The 24,035-nt window shown below is 38.4% G+C and overlaps 2 protein-coding genes across 4 annotated transcripts in view; both read right to left on the bottom strand.

The window, feature by feature from the left end:
- The window catches only part of LOC148126801 (uncharacterized), a 183,895-nt gene that overhangs the window by 144,927 nt on the left and 14,933 nt on the right, over positions 1–24,035 (bottom strand). The window lies entirely within an intron of this gene.
- On the bottom strand, positions 1,085–23,952 carry HDAC11 (histone deacetylase 11). Of its 3 annotated transcripts, none has more exons than XM_087928634.1 (12): positions 22,167–22,320; positions 21,003–21,380; positions 18,975–19,123; positions 16,049–16,149; positions 13,909–14,025; positions 11,052–11,094; positions 10,810–10,886; positions 9,698–9,760; positions 8,731–8,827; positions 8,099–8,277; positions 6,856–7,041; positions 1,085–1,250 (listed from the first exon to the last, which is right to left on the bottom strand). In XM_087928634.1, coding segments are annotated over exons 2-11 (996 nt in total). In that variant the 5' UTR covers positions 21,005–21,380; positions 22,167–22,320; the 3' UTR covers positions 1,085–1,250; positions 6,856–6,873. The 3 variants fall into 3 exon arrangements, with proteins under 3 accessions (XP_087784760.1, XP_087784759.1, XP_087784761.1); XM_087928633.1 differs by lacking the exon at positions 1,085–1,250 and adding an exon at positions 23,769–23,952 and having other exon boundaries at positions 3,958–7,041; XM_087928635.1 differs by lacking the exons at positions 1,085–1,250; positions 6,856–7,041 and adding an exon at positions 7,358–7,637.

Raw genomic sequence — 24,035 nt, 5'->3', positions numbered from 1 at the left:
TCCTGCTTGGGCAGGGGTTGGACTAGATGACCTACAAGGTCCCTTCCAACTCTGTTAATCTGATCTAGTTATCTTTTTTACGCATATACAATAGAACAATGTTATTACCATAATTGTAGCATTAACATATTGATGGAATTGCATCTACAATAACATGCTGGTTCTGGGTATTGCATTTTAAGGAGGACATTGAAAAATCCCTTGAAAGAGCATCACTATAAAATTTGAGAATTCTGTCTTAATGCTAGTGAGAAACGTATTTTTATCAACCAGTTTTTAAGTTCATGCCTGTCTTCATTTCATATGTAATAAGGGAAATACTTCAAATTATTTTTTTAAAATGGACAGTTCAATTTTGATGTTGCATTAGATAAACAATGGATTAGGTAGGTAGGTAAATAGATAGATGATAAATTTTGTTCGTTATGAAGAAAATTTATATAGCTACCCAACTCATGGTGATTGGGCAGCTGATAGAAGTAAAATTCCAAATACAAAACCCTCCTGTGATAAGTCAAGCCATTTGATGGGCTTCATACCACCCTGGGGATCCCCAGTCTTACTGGCAAAACCATATCCATGGACTTCATAAAGATTTATCAAAGGGAGAGGTAGTCTTACCTTTCCAAGGATGAGACAACCACTATAGAGAAGACCCTTCTTTGTCCCACTAGGCCTACTTAAAGAGTATCTATAACACCCCATGCCTTTCCACTCTGTTGAGTGTTTGGTAGATGTAAATGGGAAAAGATGGTCTTTGAAATCACCTGCCTCCCGGCCATCTAAGATTTTAAAGGTGACAACCAGCGCCTTGGAATGGACCTGGAAGCAAATCGGCAACTAATGCAGCTCCTGCCAGAGATGTGATCCATGCAAATCCTGACTTGCAAAAAAACATGTGGGCTGTGTATTTTGAACCAAATGGAAGCTTCTGGATATTTTTCAAGGGCACCCCCCCAGATACTTCACATATATATAAAAATATAGGACAAATGCAAAGCAGGTTGAGTTATATATACTTATTCCCATTCTTGCATGGGAAATAATGTATCAATGCTAAGAACAGGCCCAGGGCATAGCCAAATGAGTAAAAGAAGTAACTTTATTGATGGATCATGTCACATAAAGGTAATATTGTGTGTGTGAGAGGGGGGTTTCCTCTCAGCTGTTCCTGTAGAGATCAAAGCCCAACTTGATGCAACGTTTCTTCTTGGAGATGCTGCAAGATTCAGCTGAAGGGTCTTTTATGTCTAAAACAACAAATGTGTCATAAATCAATTATGCAGATTTATGTACAAATAGATACAGAATACAAGAAGTAAGTATTTTCTTTCTTTTGAATTTCCAGACAGAATGCTGGCCCTGTTGAGGTGTTTCAACCTTCTTTATATCTCAGACATTTCATGTTTTAAAAGTATTATTTTGTCCACTTGTTTGCAAATCAAAGCTTTTTACATGTGTGGTGCTGGACTGTTGCATGCTTGTGTGTTTGTGTAACATGTGCTATGTAGCAATAGTAATAGCAGTTAGACTTATATACCACTTCACAGTGCTTTACAGCCCTCTTTAAGCAATTTTACAGAGTCAGCCTATTGCCCCCCCAATCAATCTGGGTCCTCATTCTACTGATCTCGGAAGGATGGAAGGCTGAGTCAACCTTGAGCCTGATGAGATTTGAACTGCCAAATTTTGCAGGCAGCCGGCAGTCAGCAGAAGTAGCCTGCAGTACTGCACTCTAACCACTGCGCTACCGCAGCATGTAAAGTAATGGAATTGGAGATGGAACAAACTGATCAAGATTCTTCTACCTTTTTCAACATAACAGAAACTCTGGCACCCAGGGAAATGTAAAGAAGGTAGGTTCAAAAGAAAAAGAAAAGAAGTACTTCTCAATGTAAAGCACATTAAACTAGGAGGCTCTCCGCCTCCTGAAGTAGTGATGGCTCTCCTGTCCTTTGGGAGATGCTGTTGTATTCATTATCTACCTGTAGCTTTCACTTAATTCTCTGGTGGACCCAACTGCGAAGTCGGAGGTGTTCTTATAAAGGACATATTCCATAGAAGTAAGAAATGATTTAATTGTCTACGCACCATGAAAGAGGTGCAGAATAAATTAGCTTCCAGTAGGAGTATTTTATACAGGGAGTCCTCAACTTACAAATGTATGTTTAGCAACTGTTCAAAGTTACAGCAGCATTGAAAAATGAGATTTATGACTAGCACTTACATTTATGACTCATAGCAGCCCCAACATTCAGGCATTCGCAAATGGCATGATTGCAGCATCACCAGATTATGTGATCTGTGATCTCCATTTACCACCTTCCCAGTCAGTTTCTGACAAGCAAAGTCAATGGAGGAAGCTACTTAATGACCACATAGTTCACTGAAGAAGTGCAGTAATTCACTTAATAACCAAAAGACTGTAGAATCTAATGTGACTCAACAACTACCTGACTTAGCCACAGAAATTCTGATCCCAATTGTGGCTGTAAATTAAGGACTACCTGTATTTTAAGTGCCAGGTGCTACTGTTCAAGGGAATTGTCATGCCCCTGGTGGAGACTGACTCTGAGGGAGAGGAGGAACAGCAGACAGGGAGTGGAAGTGTGGCTCCGGAGGTTGTGGTGGAGGCTGGGGAAGGGCAGAGGCCGGCTGAGCAGTCAGAGGAGGACCCAGGCCTATCCCCTCTCCATCCTAGGGCACGCAGGGAGGAGGGGATAAGGGAGAGATGTGGTCTACTTGGGAGGAGAGGGCCTTGATCCTCTTCATGGGCTGCAGCTGTGACAACTGAATAAGAGGACGGACATGCGTACGGGCGAGCGCTGGAAACCAAGCATGTAAATATCTCTAGTTTGTAGTTCTCTGAGTTTGACGTCCTTCCCAGTGTATGTTATCTGTGGACATCCTCCAGCCCTTGTCTTGCTTGGCTTGTGTTTTTTCCTTCTTCGTGTAACTGTTTGTGTGGGAGTATTTTTTTGTCTTCCGTCAAAGATATTCGTAACTTGGAAGCAAAGTGAAGGAATAAAAGGGGCTTCACCTGTTTTCTGTGACTGTGTTTGTTTTGTTTTGGGTTATCACAGGAACATATATTTCTGTAAACATGTAGATAACATCTATTTGATTAATTCCTTGGTTAACCAAACCAAAGAAGACAGGCGTGAGGACTGGAAATTCCCCATTGCCAGGCTAGAGGCATAGAAATTAAGGGGAAGATCCAAAGATTTCATGAAGAAGACAATTTTAAAGAGAGATGGAAGGGAAAAAGCATACTGGAAAGCAATTCCAAGCATAAGGGACAGCAGAAAACTTCTTGAGAAAGTCATCTTTGTGAAGCTTAACTATGACAATAGCTGGGCTTGCCATTCAAAACTGCTCAGAAACTTAAGCTAGCATGGAATGTAAGGATTTAATTATAATTGGACAAAACATTATTATTCACCCTCACTTCATTGAAACCTTTTTAGTCCCAGTTTAACACTTTTTATCTATGTGATCTCAAAAATAGGGAAAACGCTTCTGCTACCTATTGTGCCTTACACTTTCTTACACACAAGCCTATCTTTCTGTCTCTCTACCTATCTCTGCCATGCAAAAAGTAGACAGAAGGAGATATGATTCAAAAGAGATCCTTTTGGCCAAAGTTAGGATTGAAATCATCAATCAATGCCCAGCTGTCACAATCATCCTGTGATTGAATCAGTTTAGAATTTTTTTGTTTTTATTTTCCTGGTCTTTTGCAAGAGAGAGAGAGAGAGTGAGAGTGAGAGTGAGAGTGAGAGTGAGAGAGAGAGAGAGAGAGAGAGAGAGAGAGAGAGAGAGAGAGAGAAGCATGCACAAACTTAAAGCCCCCAAAATTAATATTAAATTTTCCTAAAAACAATTTTAAATAGAAACCCCATTGTTTAAAATGTGACCACAATTACTGTGCATGTTTGAAGAAGTGAGGAAGATGAGAAAAATTAACAATATTTTAATTTTATCCATAAATAAAATAAACATGATCACATTTAGTACATATTACAGTGATTGAAATTAATAGAAAATGTAAACATGGTAAAAAATTATTTCATATAACAACTCTAAAATACATTAGACCACGTAAAAAATACATCTACATACTTAAGTGTTTAAAATACTAGAGGAAAGTGCTTTTTTAAAGATATTGCCATTTAATATTAATCCAGAGCATCAAGTTTTACTTAAATGAAAATAATTCCTAGCACATTTGAGTTCTTTCTATTACAACATACCTCTGGTTGAGATTTAAAATTAACTCCATTTGAGTTGCTCTATTACATTATTTCTCAAGTCCTGCAAGCAATTTATTCTAACCCTTGACATATATTGGCATTCCATGACCATGCTATATGCACTGTATCTATGAAATTGAACCTGGGTATTTTGTTACCAAAAGATGCACTTCAGTTGCAATGTTGCCTATTCTGAAAAAAAAAGCTAATTTAGCATAATGACACGTAGAGTAAATGAATGCACTGGGATGTATTTGATTTTGTATTTCAGGAGCAATCTTTTCAGGCTAGTGGATTTATTGGCAATTTCAAAAGTATTGCAGATGATTTCATTCTATGAAATCCACATGGATGGCTGTTATGGTGGAGAGTTCAGTCACAAGACACCTATCTGTTTCCCACTGCACATTCCAACTTCAAGATAGCAATAGCACTTAAGACTTACATGCCACCTCATAGTGCTTTATAGCCCTCCCTAAGCAGTTTACAGAGTCAGCATAATGCCCCCCAACGATCTGGGTCCTCATTTTACTGACCTCAGAAGAATGGAAGGCTGAGTCAGGATCAAATTGATGGCAGTTGGCAGAGTTAGCCTGCAATATTGCATTCCAACCACTGCATCACCACGGCTTTTATCATTCCAGTAAATTTATGGCAGGTTGTTTTTTCTTTTATTTTGTATTAGTTAATCTGTTTTCAGGGCAAAGGTTTAACTAAGCACCTAACTACTATAATTCCCATTTTCAAAGAATCCCTATATTAGCTTATTTGGAGCTTGGAATATATTAGAATCTGCAGCATGTCTGCTTTTAGAAACAGCACTTATATACCACTTTACAGTGCTTCACAGCCCTCTCTAAGCGGTTTACAGAGTCAGTATATTGACCCCAACAATCTGGGTCCTCATTTTACTAACCATGGAAGAGTGGAAGTCTGAGTCAACCTTGAGCCGGTGACATTCGAACTGCCAAATTGCAGTCAGCCAGCAGTCAGCCAGAAGTAGCCTGCAATACTGCAGTCTAACCACTGCGCCCCCACAGCTTTTACTGCATTTCAATTTCAGTAATGATGTATAGACTCTGGCAAACACCAAAGCCACTGAGAATTAACATCCTTTGGCGCTCCTCAAATACTCCTCCCCCTTTCCTATAATTTTTTCCATTAATTTCACAGCATTATTTTGTGTGCCACAAGAGGAGCCTTTAAGTTCTGTAGGACCTGTAGACATACATACAAATCAATTCCATTGCTTCTCATTTTCTGACCATTAATCAACTCTAATAATAAAAGCTCCTGAGACTAGAGACAAGTTTTCCCTTCTTGGGAACTACTACTTCAAAAAAGAAAAAGTTTTGAATGATAAGGGTTGAGCCATTTTAAAGAAAGCACTTAATGTTTACATAGTAGAATAGCTTCCTGCAATTTAAAAAGAAACTATTGCATGTCCTATCCCTCTAAAAATAATCTGTACACTCTCTAGAAATGAAGTGGGGAAAAAAACATTTAAATTTTTACTTTACATCTATAGTTTTTCCAGGCTTCAGAATTCATTGAAGTTGTACCATTATAAAGAAATACAAGTTATTATCAATGAAATCTATAACCAAAGATAATGATTGAATATTACAACACTGAACTTTGATTTTATCGAACAAGTATGTCTCAATCATGCAATTTTGTTAGGCACCAGTTTAGAAAAAGTGGTAGCAATTATTTTATCTCTTTGCTATTAAATCTGGAGCAAATTACTTCATACATGTCACTTCATACATTTTGTTACAATCTATGCGCTACTTAGTATTGTATTTTAAATCAGTGATAAACTCCTACATTTATGTTATTTTTAGTGCATATAATCCTAAATCTTCAGTGAAAATAAGAAACACCATTATTCTGTTATATACTTCTGGAAAGAGTGGGAAAAACAAATAGATTTAAATCTAGCGGTGCTACACTATCTTGCCTGTAGTTTTGAATTATAATCATATTTCAGATGATCAAAAAGATACTCATACTGACTACCCTTTCAGATGAAGAATTTAAATCTTTCCATTTTCCCACTAGAATTTTATTTAAAAATAATTGGAAGACATTACAATGCTACGCACATGTTCAGTTTGCTTTGCAGTATGTTTATGTTTCCATTATCTTGACTGTCCTCCAGAAAGTAATTCTTCTCTAGCTTTCAAAATGTTCCTTTAATCACTTGCAGAAATTCTTGCCTTCCTTAAACAATGAGAATTTTATTTGAAGAGCCAGATTATGTGAGGTAAGAAAATGTACTGCTCATTTCTTTACTTAGACCAGAGCAAGCCATTCCAGATGTTAGGGCAGTGTTAAGTTCATAAAACAGCATTTAAAAGAACTGGAAGAAGTTGTGTTGGCAACCAACCCTCATGAGGTTGTCCCCGCAAAGCAAGTGGGATACTACTAAGTATCTGTCTCCATTAGTGTATTAATTCTATGAGAACTTGGGATATTACTCATCTCATGGTTTAAATATTAAACAATTATAATTGTGTATTATGCAGGGATCCCAAATTCCCCTCTTTTACTGAGAGGCCAGATGGTCTTCCTTATGTTCCTTGCTCATTAGTTCTACCTTAGTGCTTCCAGCCTCCTAGGCTGCAAGTTCATGATCAATCAAACCGAGGTGGTGCAAATTCAGGAGAGAATCAGCAATAATTCGCGCAGTCCTCTTCTGGTAGCCCCCAGATGTCACCATCAGGATAGGGATTCTGTGCTTTCGAGCAGCTCTGAACACAATTTCATCTCTTTCTATAATGCCCTGGAAATTTACAACGTCAGTTGAAACAGCAAATATTGGATTTCCTAATAATCAATTGTACAGGTCATTGTTTTACAATACTGCATGTACTTCACACTGAACTCTTTTGTGAATTAAACATAACAGTTACTAGCTGTGATTACTTGTGAGTCATTTACCATTAATAAAGAACCTAGGGGCTGAACAACAGCCAGCCAAGGAAATAGTTGAAAATGAATTCTTGAATTGCTGCATTCAGTGCATCGAAGTAAGTCCTTTCAGCAGCTACATGAGGTGCATTCTGACACAGTAAGGACGGATCACATCAGATCTGGCATGAAGTGTTAAGCACTTTGTTTATTCTCTCTGTACCAAGCAGACAAGATCTCACTTCTTTGCAAAAATTATATCTAATAGATAACAAATGTTTGCAGTGAAATTCTTTTTTCCCAGAACCATTCCAGGCAAAGCAGTAGGAAAATCACCAGAATTCTGAGAATAAAATCCAAGTTAAAGCATGCAGCAACACAAACCTAGTGCCTTTCTGTAACTCCTTAAACCAATTGCATTTCCCCCCCAAGGCTGTGTGTATTAACCACAAAAGACAGGTGTGGATCCTGGAGAAAGACACAGCTGCTTTAAAGAGTTGCAGTCAAAGTACCTTCTTATGTTCCCATGCTCTTATATTATTTTTGGAATAAAATTTGAGCACTACACAGTCCTAGTCAATAATTGAGGGGGCATAGGGTATGTAGCACAAGATAAAAACATTCAATAGTTGAGAGTAGAAACAAATAAAAGGAAATATAAAAAAATGAGATTAACTCAAGATGAAGTAGGGCTGTGCCAGGATATCAGAATAAATAATGAGGTGGGCACCATAGCAACCAATGGAACAGCTTGCCTTCAGAAGCTGTGGGAGCTTCATCACTGGAGGCTTTCAAGAAGAGACTGGACTGCCATTTGTTAGAAATGGTGTAGGGTCTCCTGCTTGGGCAGGGGGGTTGGACTAGATGACCTACAGGGTCCCTTCCAACTCTGTTAATCTAACCTAAAAAATATTTTGTGATCTACAAACCTCAGGTGAAATAGCTAAGCCTCCCAGAGGGTCGCCATCCAAAATATCAGTTCCAGCATTATAGATAATGATGTCTGGTCTCATTTCATTCAGTGCACCTTCCACATGAGTTTTTACTTTTTGAAGGTATTCAGTGTCTTCTGTACCCCAGTCCAATTCAACTCTCCGTTTTATGGCTCCTAATAATTACAAGGTTTATAAACAATTAAAAGGGGGTGGGAAGGATAAGGAATAAGGATAGAAAAATTAGCTTTTGATACATAGGATACACATCTTTTTAGATATATTTATGAGGAAACTGTTTAAAATAATGTAAACAGCCCCTCTTTGAACCTTACAAATAAACATTAATGGTTTATTCTATGAATAGGATTTTGGGTTTTTTTACTTTATTCATATATACTGTGGTGTAAGTTTCTAAACATTTACAGTGCAATCCTACAGAATTTACTTAGAAGTAACCCGCACAGGTTGCAGTAAATTTTACTACCTACTTATAGGTTTGCAGTCTTAAATTATAATGATGCCTTTCATTCCTCAGGGAACAATATTAAAGAGTGTAAGAATTTAATGGTTACAAATTAGATTGTACCAATTAGATCATATTAATGTCAAAAACATTATCTACTTACGTTTAGCAAGTCCATCTCCTGGGTAAATATACCTGTTGTAAACATCCATAATATATACTCTCCTGTCTTCCAAGAAGTCTCTTTCGTGTCCATTACCCTACAAGTTAAAATAATAAAAACCCATTAATTAGGCCAAATCATTTCATCTTTGGTTCTCTTTTTAATATAAGGGTTAAAAGAACTGCAAAGCAGTTTATGATAACAAAATGTGATTGTGTGGAAACGTTACTGAAATCAAGCTTAATTACAGCAAGTAGCTATTGTAGGATTCCTCTGAATAATTTTAATTCTAATAATTTTGAATTATTAGGCAATACTAGTTCGGCTTTTATGTTCAGGCCTGTAGACTCTTCCCAAATATGAATCTGGAAAAGCGTAGGGAACTACTGTTCTTCCATCCTGGATTTCTCCTTCTCACCTTTAAGACACTTTAATAAGATCATTTTTACTCAATGTCTGCAATTTTTAAGTTCCCTGGAGATGACAATTACTTATGGGTGGTCCTCACTGAACGATCGCTCACTCAGCAACTTTTCGAATTTGTGACTTTGGCGTTCCGGCCATCACAGCATCCTGGGGTCACATGATTCCCATTTGCAACCTTTACTCTGCTTGTTTCTGACCAGCAAAATCAATGGGGAAGCTTGCAGGAGGTCGCCAACAGCAACCACATGGTGTCCTTGCTTAACAACTAGTGATAATTTGCTTAATGATGGCAACTGGGAGTGCCAAAACTGCCATCATTAAAAGACCTATCACATCACATTGTATTTTATGATCACACTGCTTATTAGCAACAGCAATCCTGGTCCCAACTGCCTAGTTAACTGAGGACTATCTATACTGCATTAAATGTTACTTGTTAAGTTTTGCTTTGTAAAAATAATCCTTAGAAAAAAACCTTCCGGTTGAGCAATTAGTTTCTTTATAGTAGTATGTCTCAGGACATTTTAATTTCATCACTCACCTGATGTGCATCCAGGTCGATAATAGTTGCCCTTGAAACTCCTTCGACTCTTTCAAATAAAAACTGAGCAAAATAAATAGGAAAGAAAATAAATTTCAAAATTAAAACATACATTTTGCACAAGCTATGATCCTGTTAAAGAATTATCTCATATAAGGCATATATTGTGGGCTATTTATTTTAACACCATAATACGGAATACCCATTTGAAAACACTGCCAACATTTCAAACCACTATATATACTTTTATATATACTTTCAAATACTTTGGCCACCAAATAAGAAGAGAGGATTCACCGGAAAAGATCCTGATGTTGGGAAAAATTGCAGGCAAAAGGGAAAGGAGATGGCAAAGGATGGGATGGTTAGACAGTGTCATCAATGGAATTTGGGCAAATTCTGGGAAACGGGAGGACAGGGGAGCGGGGTGGGTGGGTTGTGTGTTGTGGTCCATGGGGTTGAGAAGAATCAGACACAACTTAGCAACTGAACAACGAAAGAGCAACAGCCATGACTTAACTGAGCAGGTTTAGTCATGGGTACTGCCTCAATCATCCCTGTTGAGTTTTTTGGGCTTTTTTGTTTATAGTACAAAATTTTGTTGGATTCTGTAAAGGATTTGGGAAGGGAGCTTTTGTGTTACTATCTCTGGCTCTTTCATTTACCAATAAAACCATTCAGTCTTAATCATAAGCACACTCAAAGACTTAACTCATGTTGCAAAATTTGGTTTCCATCACATTTGTTGGCTTAGATATGCTGGCTTAGTTCATACACAATGCTAAACCAAAACCAAATTACACACTACAGTTACTGAGTTCATGGTTATACTAAACCAAAACAAGCCAGGATCTATGAACAGTCAAATAAATATGTGATAATTGTATCAGATAATATTGCAGGGAGAAATGAAGTATATAAACATTAATTTAATCCTTGGGGAAAGATACATCCTTAGAGAAGGATTATCTTATTTCCTGATCTCCCTGAGATGAGGAAAAATTCCATAATTATTTTCATTATATGAATTACTAAGAACAAAATCAGTTATTGATTCCACAGATGTAGGACACAGTTTTACAGTTTCTACCAAGAACCAATTTTTTGCTTACCCTTATAGTCAATGTAATATCAGCATATGCACAGAAGCCTCCACCCCTATCACTTGAACAGTGATGGAAGCCACCACCTGAAAAGGGAAGTAGAAAATCTGAAGTATATCTATATATCTACAACTATACACACACACACACACACACACACACACACACCAGATGGCTGTAAGCAGATAAGAGACAATGAGATTATAGCCTATAATTAGTTGTGATAAGAAAGTAAATCTAGTCCTACTTACCAATATTAATTGCCCATCCTCGCTCAATAGCCAGTTTCCCTGCCTTAAGATAAAGAGACAAAAAAAGAATTAGCTTAGGAGAAGTAGAGTCCGAAATAATTCTGCAAATGTTTAAGCACTGATATGAAATTAAACCATTCCTATTTACTCAACCAGAATGCAAGGGATTTTGAATTTCAAAGTGAAATTTCTATTAACCTTTTTTTGGAAGAAGCTGAGAGATTTTTAAGGATTCAATGGGTGCCTTAAGCTTTTACAAGATTTAAGATGCCACTCTGTTTAATAAAGCCATCTCAAACACCCCCAAATATTAAAAAGGAGACAATATTTTTGGCCACCCCCACTGGACGAAGCTCTGAGGGCCATAACAGGTATCTTTTCACACTTCTTTGATGCCTTATATATTAAAACTGATCCAGTATGCTCACATCTTTGACTCAATTTTGATTCTAGGCAATTGCCTGGAAAGTCCCTGCAGTTTTCTTGGCAGGATTTCTGGAAGTAGTTTGCTCTTGCATCCTCTTCCTCCTTCCTTGGATTGAAAGAGAAAGACTGGCCAACCTCACCCAACTGGCTTCAAGCTTAAAAGAGCATTAGAACCCATCGTCTCTGTCAGTTGCCACCTTACGCTTACTTGTGCCTTGTCACCATGCGATGATAGTCAACCATGAACACAGAGGAGGGTGGTTGAGAGAGGGAATACTTGGGGAAAAACAAAGTAAATGCTGTATCTCCTCTAGATGCTGCCTCAAGGTCACCCAGCTAGGAAAAGAAGGCAGCTGCATATACCAACCTACACTTGAATTGACCATTTTCAAAACATCTGAATCTGATTGGTCATGGGGAGAGGGGGTGTCAGCAATGTGAAGCAGTTAAGGGAGGGAGAAGTTGAACTTAGGGATTTTGGCACATGAGCCTCAGTTCTGGCTATGCACTACTATAATACACTTCACTTCTGATAACACTATACCTTTCTCAGCAATTGGAGCCTAAGATCATTTCTATTTAGAGGTTTAAGTAGTGGCAGGTCTAATGATTCAATAACATATAGATTTGAAGCCTGAAATATTTTTATTAGGAATGGTATCTGAAGATTACAGTATAGAAAAAAAACATACTTAATTATGCATGTATTAACAACAGCCAGAATTGTATTTGCTCAAAATTGGAAAAGTGATAAGATACCGATAGAGAGAAAAATAATTGAAAAAATATTTGAATGTGCATAAATGAAGAGATTAACATTAGAAATTAAAAGAAAAATCTGAATATGGTATGGGACTTGTTTTATAAATGACTAGAAAATAAAATTAATTAAAAGGAATTAGACATAATTACAAAGCAATAAGAAAAACTAGATATACTGAATATTATTTATATATATATATATATTCAGCTTTGTTGGAGTATTTTCCCACATCATTGTAGTTGTGCTTTTAAAGTTGTAGCAACATTTCGGCAGAATGTCATCTGCCATCATCAGGCTTCTGTGGGCTTCTGTACAGAAGCCTGATGATGGCAGATGAGATTCTGCCAAACTGCTACAACTTTAAAAACACAACTACAATGACGTGGGAAAATACCCAAACAAAGCTGAATGCCATACATGTAAGTACCGAGAAAACTTAAGAAAATATATATATATATATATATATATATATATATATATATATATATATATATATGAATGTGATTATTATTATACTGTTATACTGTTAAGAAGAATATTATTAGTAATTGTTAAGCACATGAAATATGTACTAATCCACACACGATTGAAATGGAATGGATTTATTGTATGTTAAAAATGTGGCAGATCTGACAGTCTCCCAGTCTCTAACATGATACCACTATACCAAAATTATTTATCAAATTTATATGGTCATTCATCTCACCCAGGACAACTCTGGTACAGATAAAACTCCATATACAAAACAAACATAAATAAATATCACTTTAAAAAGTAAATATTATAAAAAGAGAGAGAGATACAAACCCTAGATGCAGAGAGGATAAGAAAAGCCAGCTCAGCAATGGAACGATCTAAATATTATCCCAGTACCCTGGGAGCCCCAGACTTGATAACATAAACAGGTCTTGAGTACCTTCCTGAATGTTAAAAGGGATGGAGCTAATCTAATTTTGGAGGGGAAGGCTGTGTCATAAGGCAGGCGTCACAGCAGAGAACGCATGTCTACTGGGACTCACCCAACACAGGTCTTTAGCTGCTGGTACCCACAATGTGTCTTTTCTACCAAAACTAATTAATCTGATCTGATATAATCTAATCCAAGTATAATCCTATGCTCATTTAGTTTCCTTGTGAATTATGGCTATCTCCATGCTCTTAATCTTGGAAGGGTTACCAAAATGGTGTTTCTATCTTATTTAGAACTACATAGCAATTTGGACTTTCACAATATCAAACCTGCAGAAATTATTAGGGAAACACTACTAAAGTGACAAATGTAACAACATGCCTTCTGGTATCTGCTATTAAAAGAAAAGATCAGGCAGTAGATGAAATTTGGAGAGCCACTGGCAATCAGCATTTTAAAATGGCTGCATTTACATGATGCAGTGAATAAAAAATAATTCATATCAAATTCAGCTGTTGTTCACTTCTGGTTCAATGGATCATGCAAAATCAGGAAAGCTGGATTAAGTTGAGAAAACGATGATAAAGTTACTGGTGGGTCACTCTGTCATGTGAATGCAGTATCAGCTGACATGGGACAAGATCTGAGTTTTATAAGTGTTTCTTTCATCAAGTCGATCATTTCCTTCTTATTGCTTAGAATCCTCAGACCAATATGCAGATTTATTCAGCCTTAAAAACCAAGCAAGACATGCTTACCATTATCGTTCCTCCTGTTTGGGTTCTCAGAGGCCTGAGCACTTTCCTCTGAACAAGGAAATTTGGCATAAAAAGGACTGGAGGGATTTCTGTAATCGTAGCCACTACAAATGACCACTAGAAGAGAAGCAGGAAAAATATATATCCAAATCTGATTCATGATTAATTTTTGTCAATACATTTATGCATTTATCCAAGTCCCACTTATTCAAGTCAATGGGATTTATCCACAATCAGCATTCGTAGGATGAGAGCCTGCATACATGATCCCTTTACAACACGGGTGTCAAACTTGATCACGTCACATGACATATCATGACATATCGCCTTTGTGGAGTGGGCATGGCCTACATATAACGCATCTGGCCTGCAGGCCACCAGATTGACAGGCCTGCTCACAACATACATTAAATGTACCGACTCCAAGTAAGTCCAATCAAGTCAAACTGGGCTAACTCAATAAGAACGACTAGTAAATCAACTGTAACATTATTACTATAGCTATTTTTATTTTTATTTTATTTATTTTGTCAAACGATTATAAGATAACAGGTATAAGTATAAACATAGTTATGAATACATGAAATATATGCAAAAGAAAAGCATTTATTTATTTCAACGAAGTAGATCACCACAAAAAAAAAACATTCTTACAGCGACGTAAAATGTTGATGAACAAACAAGAAAAGTGGATTAAGGCTGGATTCTTGAGCTGCCTGAGAAGATGACTTAAGGTTCCTGACTTTTCTCAGCCATCCTTCCCCTTACAAGGTAGTCCTCAACTTACGACCAGTCACTAAGTTACATCCTACCTGAAAAAGGGGGTGTAACCCTCCCTTTTCTGCAAAATCACACCTACAGTAGACAATGGGTTTATACTTATGACCACTGCATTTGCTGAACGAATGCCACGCTCACTTAACTAAAATCCCACAAATATGTGACCAACCCCTTTTACCACTCTAACAACCATAATGGAGGGTTCCATTACAGTCATAACTCAAGGACAACCTGTAGAAATGTCTGTCTAAAAATCCTCGTCTGATTTGAGATAATTCTCCCTTTTTTTCCTGCATCTCCCCCTTGTTGCAGAGGGCCCCCATATAATCTAGAGCCACATTGAGTAGATAAGCATCCAAGAAGCCACACAAGAAGAGGAAAAGAGGAAAAAAAATCCACCAGTTCAGTTGCCTTCTGCTTATTCAATCACCTGACACAGCCCACAACTATATTATGTAAAAAAAATTTCATGCAGACAGACCATTTAGCTTAGAACAATGTTTGTTACGCCTTAATATCCAATGTCCTTATGCCCAACTATAATCAAATAATTCAAGAACTGAGTTTAACTAGCGAAGACAAATATTAACAGCAAGAACCTTCTGCAAAGACACTGAGTTACTGAGCAGCAATGAATAATGACAATGATTTCAATTGCTGGATGGAGCTAATGTAGCAAACAGCACAACTGAAAGGACAAGGTAACAAATACCAGTAACTCAGCTGCATTCTCACTGTACGGCAAAAGCACAATGTGATCTAGAATACCCCTTCAAAAGTTTCCAATATATATGCTTCTGTAAACAATGCAAAACAAGTTAAACAGTATTCAAACATCATAACTTGTAACCAAAATTAATCTGCAAACTCTGCCATTCATCATTGCCTGAAGTGTGATATGAAGCACTACATAGGTTTCTTGCCAATTCTGCTCTGCAAAAATGTTCTGAAATTGCATGTGCATCCATAATTTATCAAGAGTTTTAAGAGGGGTAGTACATGCATGTTACTTGCTGTATTTCTATTTCTAGCCCCTAAGAAGATCAGAGTCTGAGAACTGGAAAGAAAATACTTTTGTTATAGTTATCTCTATTTTTTTTTAAGGTAATTTAAAATTGCCATGGTTTTTTATGCATGTAAGAGTGTACATATGTGAGAAATTCTCTGTGTGTGTATGTGTGTGTGTGTGTGAGAGAGAGAGAGAGAGGGAGGGAGGGAGGGAAAGAAGAGAGAGAGAGAGAGAGAGAGAGAGAGAGAGAGAGAGAGAGAGAGAGAGAGAGAGAGAGAGAGAGAGAGATGCAAATATGTCAGGGAGGAGAGGTTTTTTAAAAAAGTTTCATTGAAGAAGATGACACCATACCTTTAATCGATTCAAGTAATGTCTTGTGTGAACTACTAAAAGATCCTCTTCGGTTGCCTCTTGAGCCTGTACAATCAAGTCATCTGTAATTAACTTTGCTTCTGAATTTAAAAAACAAAAATGGGCAAGGGTTAATAAATGATAGAACAAATAAGATTCACTTCTCAAACTTTAAAAGCCAAACCGTACTAAAATTTTTTTTAAATTTTAGGTAAGAAAACATGTGCTGGATCAGATTAAAAACCTGCCTAACCATAGGTGTTTCTATATTTTCAGGTTTCCATGTGCTATTCAAAAGCTTGATTTTATCTTTGAAAGCTCATTATTACTCGATTCCCAGGCACTTTCAGGGCCATCTCTCCCATATGGAACATGTGTGACTTGCATTCTTCCCATGAAGGGGATACCTCAGACCCTCCCCATTAGTTTTGGGGAGGGGGGACCAAAGGTAGGCATTGGTTGCCTCTGTCTTCTTGAACACTCCCCTTCCAGGGATCCCTATGACTCCCACCTGCAATTATTCAGGAAGGCTGATTCTTCGTGTCTTACATGGCTCACCTGCTACCCTTGTAGGATGGGGCTATTTGGGTGTATTTAATTAGCGAATGTCTTTTGAATTCATGATTTTATGACACTATGCTTTTATACTTTCGTGGCTGTGAATCATCAAGAGTCATTTTGAAGTCGGCAGTACAAATCAATAGATCAATCTACAAATTAAGTGCTTGAGGGATGTGTTTTTTTCCCTACAGCCCTTGCCCACTGAGTCTACGGGAGAGAAATGAGGTCATCTATTAAGCATGGGTTGACCTTCATGCCAGGGAAACTGAAGATCCTGCAAATACAATGACTCCAATGTCCTGCCAGCTCGGTTTTTGGCTATTCTAAGGTTGGAATTCTCCTGGCAGCACGTTTTTCTGCAGCTTCCCAGAGAATGTTTAGGAGGTTAGGGATCCTCCTCCGAGGGCAGCTCTGAGATTCTGCCAAAGGAGGCAATCTCTAATGAATCCTATCGTTCCTAAATATCATAATTTAAATGCATACCACAGATTTCCCCAGACAAATATCTCAACACGTTTATCCCAGACAATGATGCCTATAGCTGGCTAGGGAAGAAAGAAGTGGTAGTCTAACTTATTTGGGAGATCATGGAACAACAGAAGGAAATGTAGAGAGTATGATTTTAGGATTTGTTGGAACAATTTTAGTCTCAGGCCTTCATACAATTTCTGTTCAGTGCCACGTTTGGCAACTAAGTTGACTGATAAGCTAATTTAGGGACCAGGTTTTCTTATTTAAAAGCTGTGTTCATGTAAAACATAGTTGCTGTGTTCACATGATGCACTAATCCCAAATAAATAAACCATATTATGATTTAATATGAATGGGTTACTTAAAGCAACATCTGGATTCCCATTAACACTCTACATCACAATCTCCCAATTCCATTTAGTCTAGCCTGGTGTATTGCGAGGACCTAGCCAGATTTTTGATGGCGAGTATCAAGGTTCCAGGATCCAGTCTTTTGATCAGACCAGCATTTATAAACTGGATTGGCTGAAAACCAACTGACAGCACATCATGGTTATAATGAATATATCATTTCTTCACAGTAAATTGGATGAATGCCACTCAAACACAGCCTCAGAAAGTTTCTATTGTTCCTCCTGCTCTAGTTTCCCTCATGAATGCCACAGAAGCAAGCAGAAATATGTGCACAGCCTGCAAATATATATTCCCTTTTTTTTGCAAAACATTCTGAACTCATTATTATGTAACTATTGTACAACTGAAGTAATCTAAAATTCTAAAAAATAAATAAATGCAAATCTATTTTGGTATTTAAACAGAATGGCCATCTGTTGGAAATGTAGGAGTTGATTTCTTTACCGGGGAGAGGATGAAATTCCCATGCGATTACAGGTAGTCCTTGAGTTATGATCACAGTTGAGCCCAAAATTTCTGTTTCTAAGCAAGACAATTGAGTTTTGATCCATTTTATATTCTTTCCTGCAACAACTGTTAAGTGAATCACTGCAGTTAAGTTAGTAACATGGTTCTTAAGTGAATCTGGCTTCCCCATTGACTCAAAAAAGATGCTGAGGCTCTAGAAAAAGTACAGAGAAGAGCAACCAGGATGATTAGGGGACTGGAGTCCAAAACATATGAAGAACGGTTACAGGAACTGGGCATGGCTAGTCTAGTGAAGAGAAGGACCAGGGGAGACATGATAGCGGTCTTCCAATATTTGAGGGGCTGCCACAGAGAGGAAGGGGTCAACCTATTTTCTAAAGCACCTGTAGGCCAGACAAGGAATAATGGATGGAAACTGAACAAGGAGAGATTTAACCTGGAAATAAGGAGAAACTTTCTGACAATAAGAACAATCAACCAATGGAACAGCTTGCCTTCGAAGTTGTGGGAGCTTCATCACTGGAGGCCTTCAAGAAGAGACTGGACTGCCCTCTGTCAGAAATGGTATAGGGTCTCCTACTTGGGCAGGGGTTTGGACTAGATGATCTACAAGGTCCCTTCCAACTCTGATTATCTGTTATCTGACTTCGCTTGTCAGAAGGGCCCAAAAGGTGATCATGGGACTTCTGGACACTGCAACTGTCATAAATACATACCAGTTAACCAAATTTTAATCCTGTGACCACGTGGAATGCTGCAATGGCCTTCAGTGTGAAAAACAGTCATAAGTTACCTTTTTCAATGCCGTTGTAATTTTGAACTATCACTAAATGAAGGTCTGTACTGTCCATATATCATACAATCTAGATGTGAAGATATTCTATTTTCTCATTTGAAAATATCTGATATAAAAATTATTACTTTTCTGTTTGCTTTTTTGCAAGCTGACCTCTCTAACAGAGGAGTAGTTTAATTTCCAATAACATTTATATTTCTATTTTGTTTTTATTACCTTTCAAGAAATGTATTATTTTCCCCCATTTTCCAGCATCAAATGGATGCAGTTTCTCCAGGCCCAGAAATGAAATGTTGTAATCTGGTGAATATACAATAGGCCAGCATGTGGATGGAGTATCTTGATATAGTTCTGTCCTATGAGGCCTTGAAAAAATAAATATGACATTAAGACATCCAAAATACTGATAGGTGAGAATAAACCACATTTCATACATATACTTCTGGATTAGATAACCACTTTGTTACATATATTAAGAATGTCATTTATGTTCATCGCTTTAATTTCCTTTAGAAATCAGCAGTGGTATTCAAACCGCAGGAAAGAAATAATGAGCCAAAATAATTAAATGCATTAAATTAATTTTATTAAGGTTAGGAGTCAAAAGGACAACATTTTAAGAAAATCTGATTTTAAAAATCTAAAATATACAGAATTGCTTTACAGCATTTATAAACTATTAAATTACCAAGTATTAAAACCAAAACAATAAATTACTTAATTTTAATTCAGTAGCATCTAAAATTTAGGGTAGCAATAGCACTTAGACTTTTATACCATTTCACTTGTGACAGCTCTAAAATGACAAACATAAATACAGGTAGTTCTCGACTTATGATCATTTGTTTACTGACCATTTACAATGGCACTGAATGACTTTTGATGGGTCCTTGCCCTTGCAATTGCCACAACATACCCATGGTTGTGTGATCAAAATTGCTCTTGGCAATTAGGATATTTTTATGACAGTTGACAGCATCCGGGCTTCTGACGGCCCTGTACAACCTTCCCAGGCGGCTTCCAAAAAGCAAAGTCAATTGGGGCAGTCAGATTCATTTAACAACTGCATGATTCACTTAGCAACCATGGCAAAAAAAAAGACATAAAATTGGACATGGTTCATTTAACAACTGTCTTGCTTAGCAATGGAAGTTTTGGGTTCAATTGTGGTTGTAACAACAAGGATATATAATTTCTTATATATTAATATAAGAAAATTGTTTGCATCAAACAGTGTCTTTTATTTCAATTGCTACGGAGTAAACATTTTACATACAATGAACAGTTGCAGGAACTGGGGAGGTCTAGTTTAAGGAAGAGAAGGACCAGGGGTGACATGTCAGTGGTATTCCAATACCTGAGGGGCTGTCACAGAGAAGAAGGGGCTCAACCTATTCTCCAAATCACTTGGACAAGAAGTAATGGGTGGAATCCCATCAAGGTGAGATCCAACCTAGAACTAAGGAGAAATTTCCTGACAGTGAAAATAATCAGTGAAAAAGCTTTCCTTTAAAAGTTGTGGATGCTTCATCACTGGAGGTTTTAAAGAAGAGATTGGACAACCATTTGCCTGAAACGTTAGGGTCTCTGACTTAGGAGACTAGAAGACGTCCGAGGACCCTCGCAACTTCTATGTTCTGTAATATTATACTCCTCTGAACAGTTCACTTTCCCATTTTCTCTATGCCGTGGGCGTCGGTGTGTGCACGCAGGCACCCACGCAGATAGGTGTACACCTACATCTAACCCAGGAAAGTTGTGGGACGACAAGTCTGTATCGCCATTTTTGATAAACATTCTTGAGCCAAGATACCCCAACAACTCGCCCCAACAACAGGCGTCTGTATTCTCAAAACTAGCATGTTATGAGTAAACCTCAGCCCGGGTGGTAAATGAGTTTCAGGACTCAAGATGCAGCCCGACCCCAGGGGAAACAAGTCGTCCCGAACCCAGCCATTGTGAGAACACGCAAATCCATCCCAGCAACCGCTCCGAGTAACGACGCGGCGGGGACGACGCAGGATTCAGGGCTGTTTTCTTTCCTCCCACCTCCCGCAACATCGCAGCCTAATATGCCGCTCCTGCTTTAGCGTTGCCCCCGACTGGTACCCCCCAACCCCGGGTCGGTGCAGCTCTGCAGCAGCAGCCGCTTCCCGTCTCCCCCTCCCCCGGGAGAAGCAGCTCCTCCCCAGGGGACTCTCTCGGCGGGGAAGTCCCTGCGCCGCCCCATCTCCTGCAACTCACATGTTGCCCTAAAGCGAAGCTCCGTCCGAGCCCCCGACGTGTCAAAGTCCTGCCCGACCGCTACTGAGCATGCCCGGCTGCTCTTGAGCACGCTCAGACTCTTCCAATGAGGCCACTTGCCCTTATCCGAGTCCTGCTTGCCCTGCGCTCGGCGTTCTTAAAAACACAGGCGGGATATGACGTTCCGTTGTGGCGTAGTCGGCAGGTTGTGTGAACCCGGAGTTACTGTTCGCTGAATCAGCCAAATTCGACTTAAGTTGGATAACTGAACTGAGGAAGTTGGCTTATTTACGTAGTCAACACTCTGATTATGCGCCATGGGGTCGTTTTCGATTTCTAGCGACTGCACAGATTTTCTCCGAGTTACGCTCTCTAGCTCTAAATAAATAATAAATCAAATCAATTCATCAAGTTAAGTATCCTCGAGGGGAACTTCTCGTTTGCCACAGACTGTTTTGCCCTTTCCTCTCATTTTAGTGCAATCTGGAATCCCTGAATTATAACAGGGTTCATTGTTTTTGCTTGTTTCTTTTTAAATTGGCACCCATATCCGAAATGGTATAGGGTCTCCTGCTTGAGCAGGGGGTTGGACTAGAAGACCTCCAAGGTCCCTTCCAACACTGGTATTTTCTTCAACTTCATCAAGGTACAATTAGTACACAGATGAGGACTAAAAATGGAATTGCACTTATCATACTGACCAATGGTGAGCCTATACTTATTCATTTCTAATCACTGCTGTTTTGACAAATATTAGGTGCAAAAAGGGCAGCCAAAATATTAACGGATTGGAGTAGCATCCATTGAACAAACATCTAAATACTGTAAACAGCAACTGAATCTCTAGGTTAGATCAAGGGAACATAAGATGAAACATGATAATATTTGGAACAATAGAACATTTAAGGTTTCTTTGTCATGCCCAATATTAGAATCCATCAAAGTCAGCTATCAGATGTAATCTCCCTTCTCCCCAAGAGAAAAAAATTGCCACAATCTATAGATTGTGGAATTAGCTGCTGGCAGTTATCATAATGGTGGTCAGTTAGGAATAAACTTGTCCGTTTCATGAATGATCAGGCTATCAATTGACTCCCAGTATTGATGGTTATTGATAGTTATGTTTTGATATATTGATAACTTCCAGTATTGATAACTACTTACTGTGTTGTGAATCACAGCTGCCTTCAATAATACAAGCTGCTGGGAAAGTAGCTGTTATCCTAGGCTTGTAAGCTTGAAAATACATCTAGCAGGTCACACTAGCAGATTCCTGGATAGAATGGTATGATTGGCTGATCTAGCCTGGTTGTATTTTCTTTAAAAGCACAAAATTAACAAGGTGAATAAAGACAATGAAGTTTATGAAAACAGCATTAAATGCAGCATTTTAATCATGTGACTACAATTTATGACTATTTTGTCAGAAACTGGCAAAAAACACTGATGGGAATACAATGCTTAATGATTGCCATGTTCACTTTACACCTGTGGTATCTGCATAATGACTACTGCAAAAATAGTGGTAACAATCCAGTCCAATTATGTGGATATTTCAGCGTAGAACTGTCATCCCTTACAATGGAAAAGTCATGCTCCATTACAGTCAAAAGTGAAGGACTATTCTTCTTTATTGGAAGGACTACCTTCATTAAACTCAACCTTCCATGGTCTGTAAAATAAGGACCCACATTATTGTGGGCAATATATTGATTCTGTAAAGCTTAAAAGGGCCTATAAAGTGCTATTGCTATTAGCATTGATAGCAGTAGGACTGTCTTTGAAGAGCACTTGCTGGAGTAGGCAGGCCACTGCCTTCTTGAAAACCAGTTACTGTGGTGCTGGCCTAGAAATAGGAAGGCTGAGTTCTAGATTGTTCTTAGGCATGAACATTGGGTGACCTTGGGCCAGTCACTCTCTCAAGTGGAGCCTACTTATGGGTTATACATGTAGTATGTACACTGCCTAGAATCACACTTGGGCTGCTATATAAATTAGATAAATGTTTGCCACCCTGTGTTATATATTACAAAGGTAGAATAAAAACATAGTAATATAGGATGTTTTGTTTGGCTTTTTCAACTTTCTGGTCTAAGCTAAAGTTAAGGGATTACTTAGTAGTCTCCCAACCAAACACTTCAGCAGGTAGTCCTCTCAATTCAGAATTTCAGAACAATCCATTCTTGCAAAAATCTTATATTTAAAGACTCATGCAGGTGGTAATATGCTCTTCTTTGTGAGGTATATTTTTCTGAATGAACAAGTTTGATAAACCTGGGGGAGGGGGGGGAGTTATTCTCAAAGAAGGTTTGTTTTGGAAGTTCCATCAGAAATAATTGTAGTTTATTAGTTGGCATCTAATCTCCCGATGGTCCTTTTTTAAAGAGAACCTCAAGATATGACAACAGAGGCAATCTGGTTACAGTCGCGGTATCAACAGCCAAAATTAGTCACAGAAAAGCCTGAGGCTTGAGCAGGAACAGCGCGTTCGCGTGCATTAATATACTTCCATGAAGTTCTAAAAACCACCATCTCCTTTCTCCACTCGCCTTCATACTTTCTTACACTCCCCAGATATTTTTTATCCCCTCAAATCCCTTCAAACGTGGAAACAAAAATACAGCCTTTCACCATGCACCGCGATTTTAAAGCTCTCGGCAACCCTGCTGTTATCTAAATACAGATCAAAGCCAAGGCGGATTCCACGCACGAACATTCCTAGAGTTTTCGAAAGTCAAAAGTTCGATAATAATTCGAAATCACAACCCTCTTCATTTCCACGCTGGAGAAAGCCCAGTAGAGACCAGATAATGCAGGGAAGTGGGAAATAAACTCTCCAGGCAGCCCCCTCGCGTGAAAGATCCTGTTCACCTCGCAGGTCTGAGCATTTACCCCACGAGTGGACGGAGCTGTTTGGGAAACCCTGGCCGCGACGCTTTCCTGTTCCTGTTTGCAGAAGCAGCAGCTCCCTCCACCTCCCCGCTTTGTCTATTGGCTCACGGCGTCGCTGTTTCCACCCTTCCCGAGCAAGAA

This window comes from Pseudonaja textilis, chromosome 2, assembly GCF_049901715.1.
Source record: "Pseudonaja textilis isolate UNSWEBS1 chromosome 2, rPseTex1.2, whole genome shotgun sequence".
In the NCBI taxonomy this organism is placed as follows: domain Eukaryota; kingdom Metazoa; phylum Chordata; class Lepidosauria; order Squamata; family Elapidae; genus Pseudonaja; species Pseudonaja textilis.
Note: the sequence above shows the minus strand (reverse complement) of the source record. Positions and strands in the feature narration are given on the sequence as shown.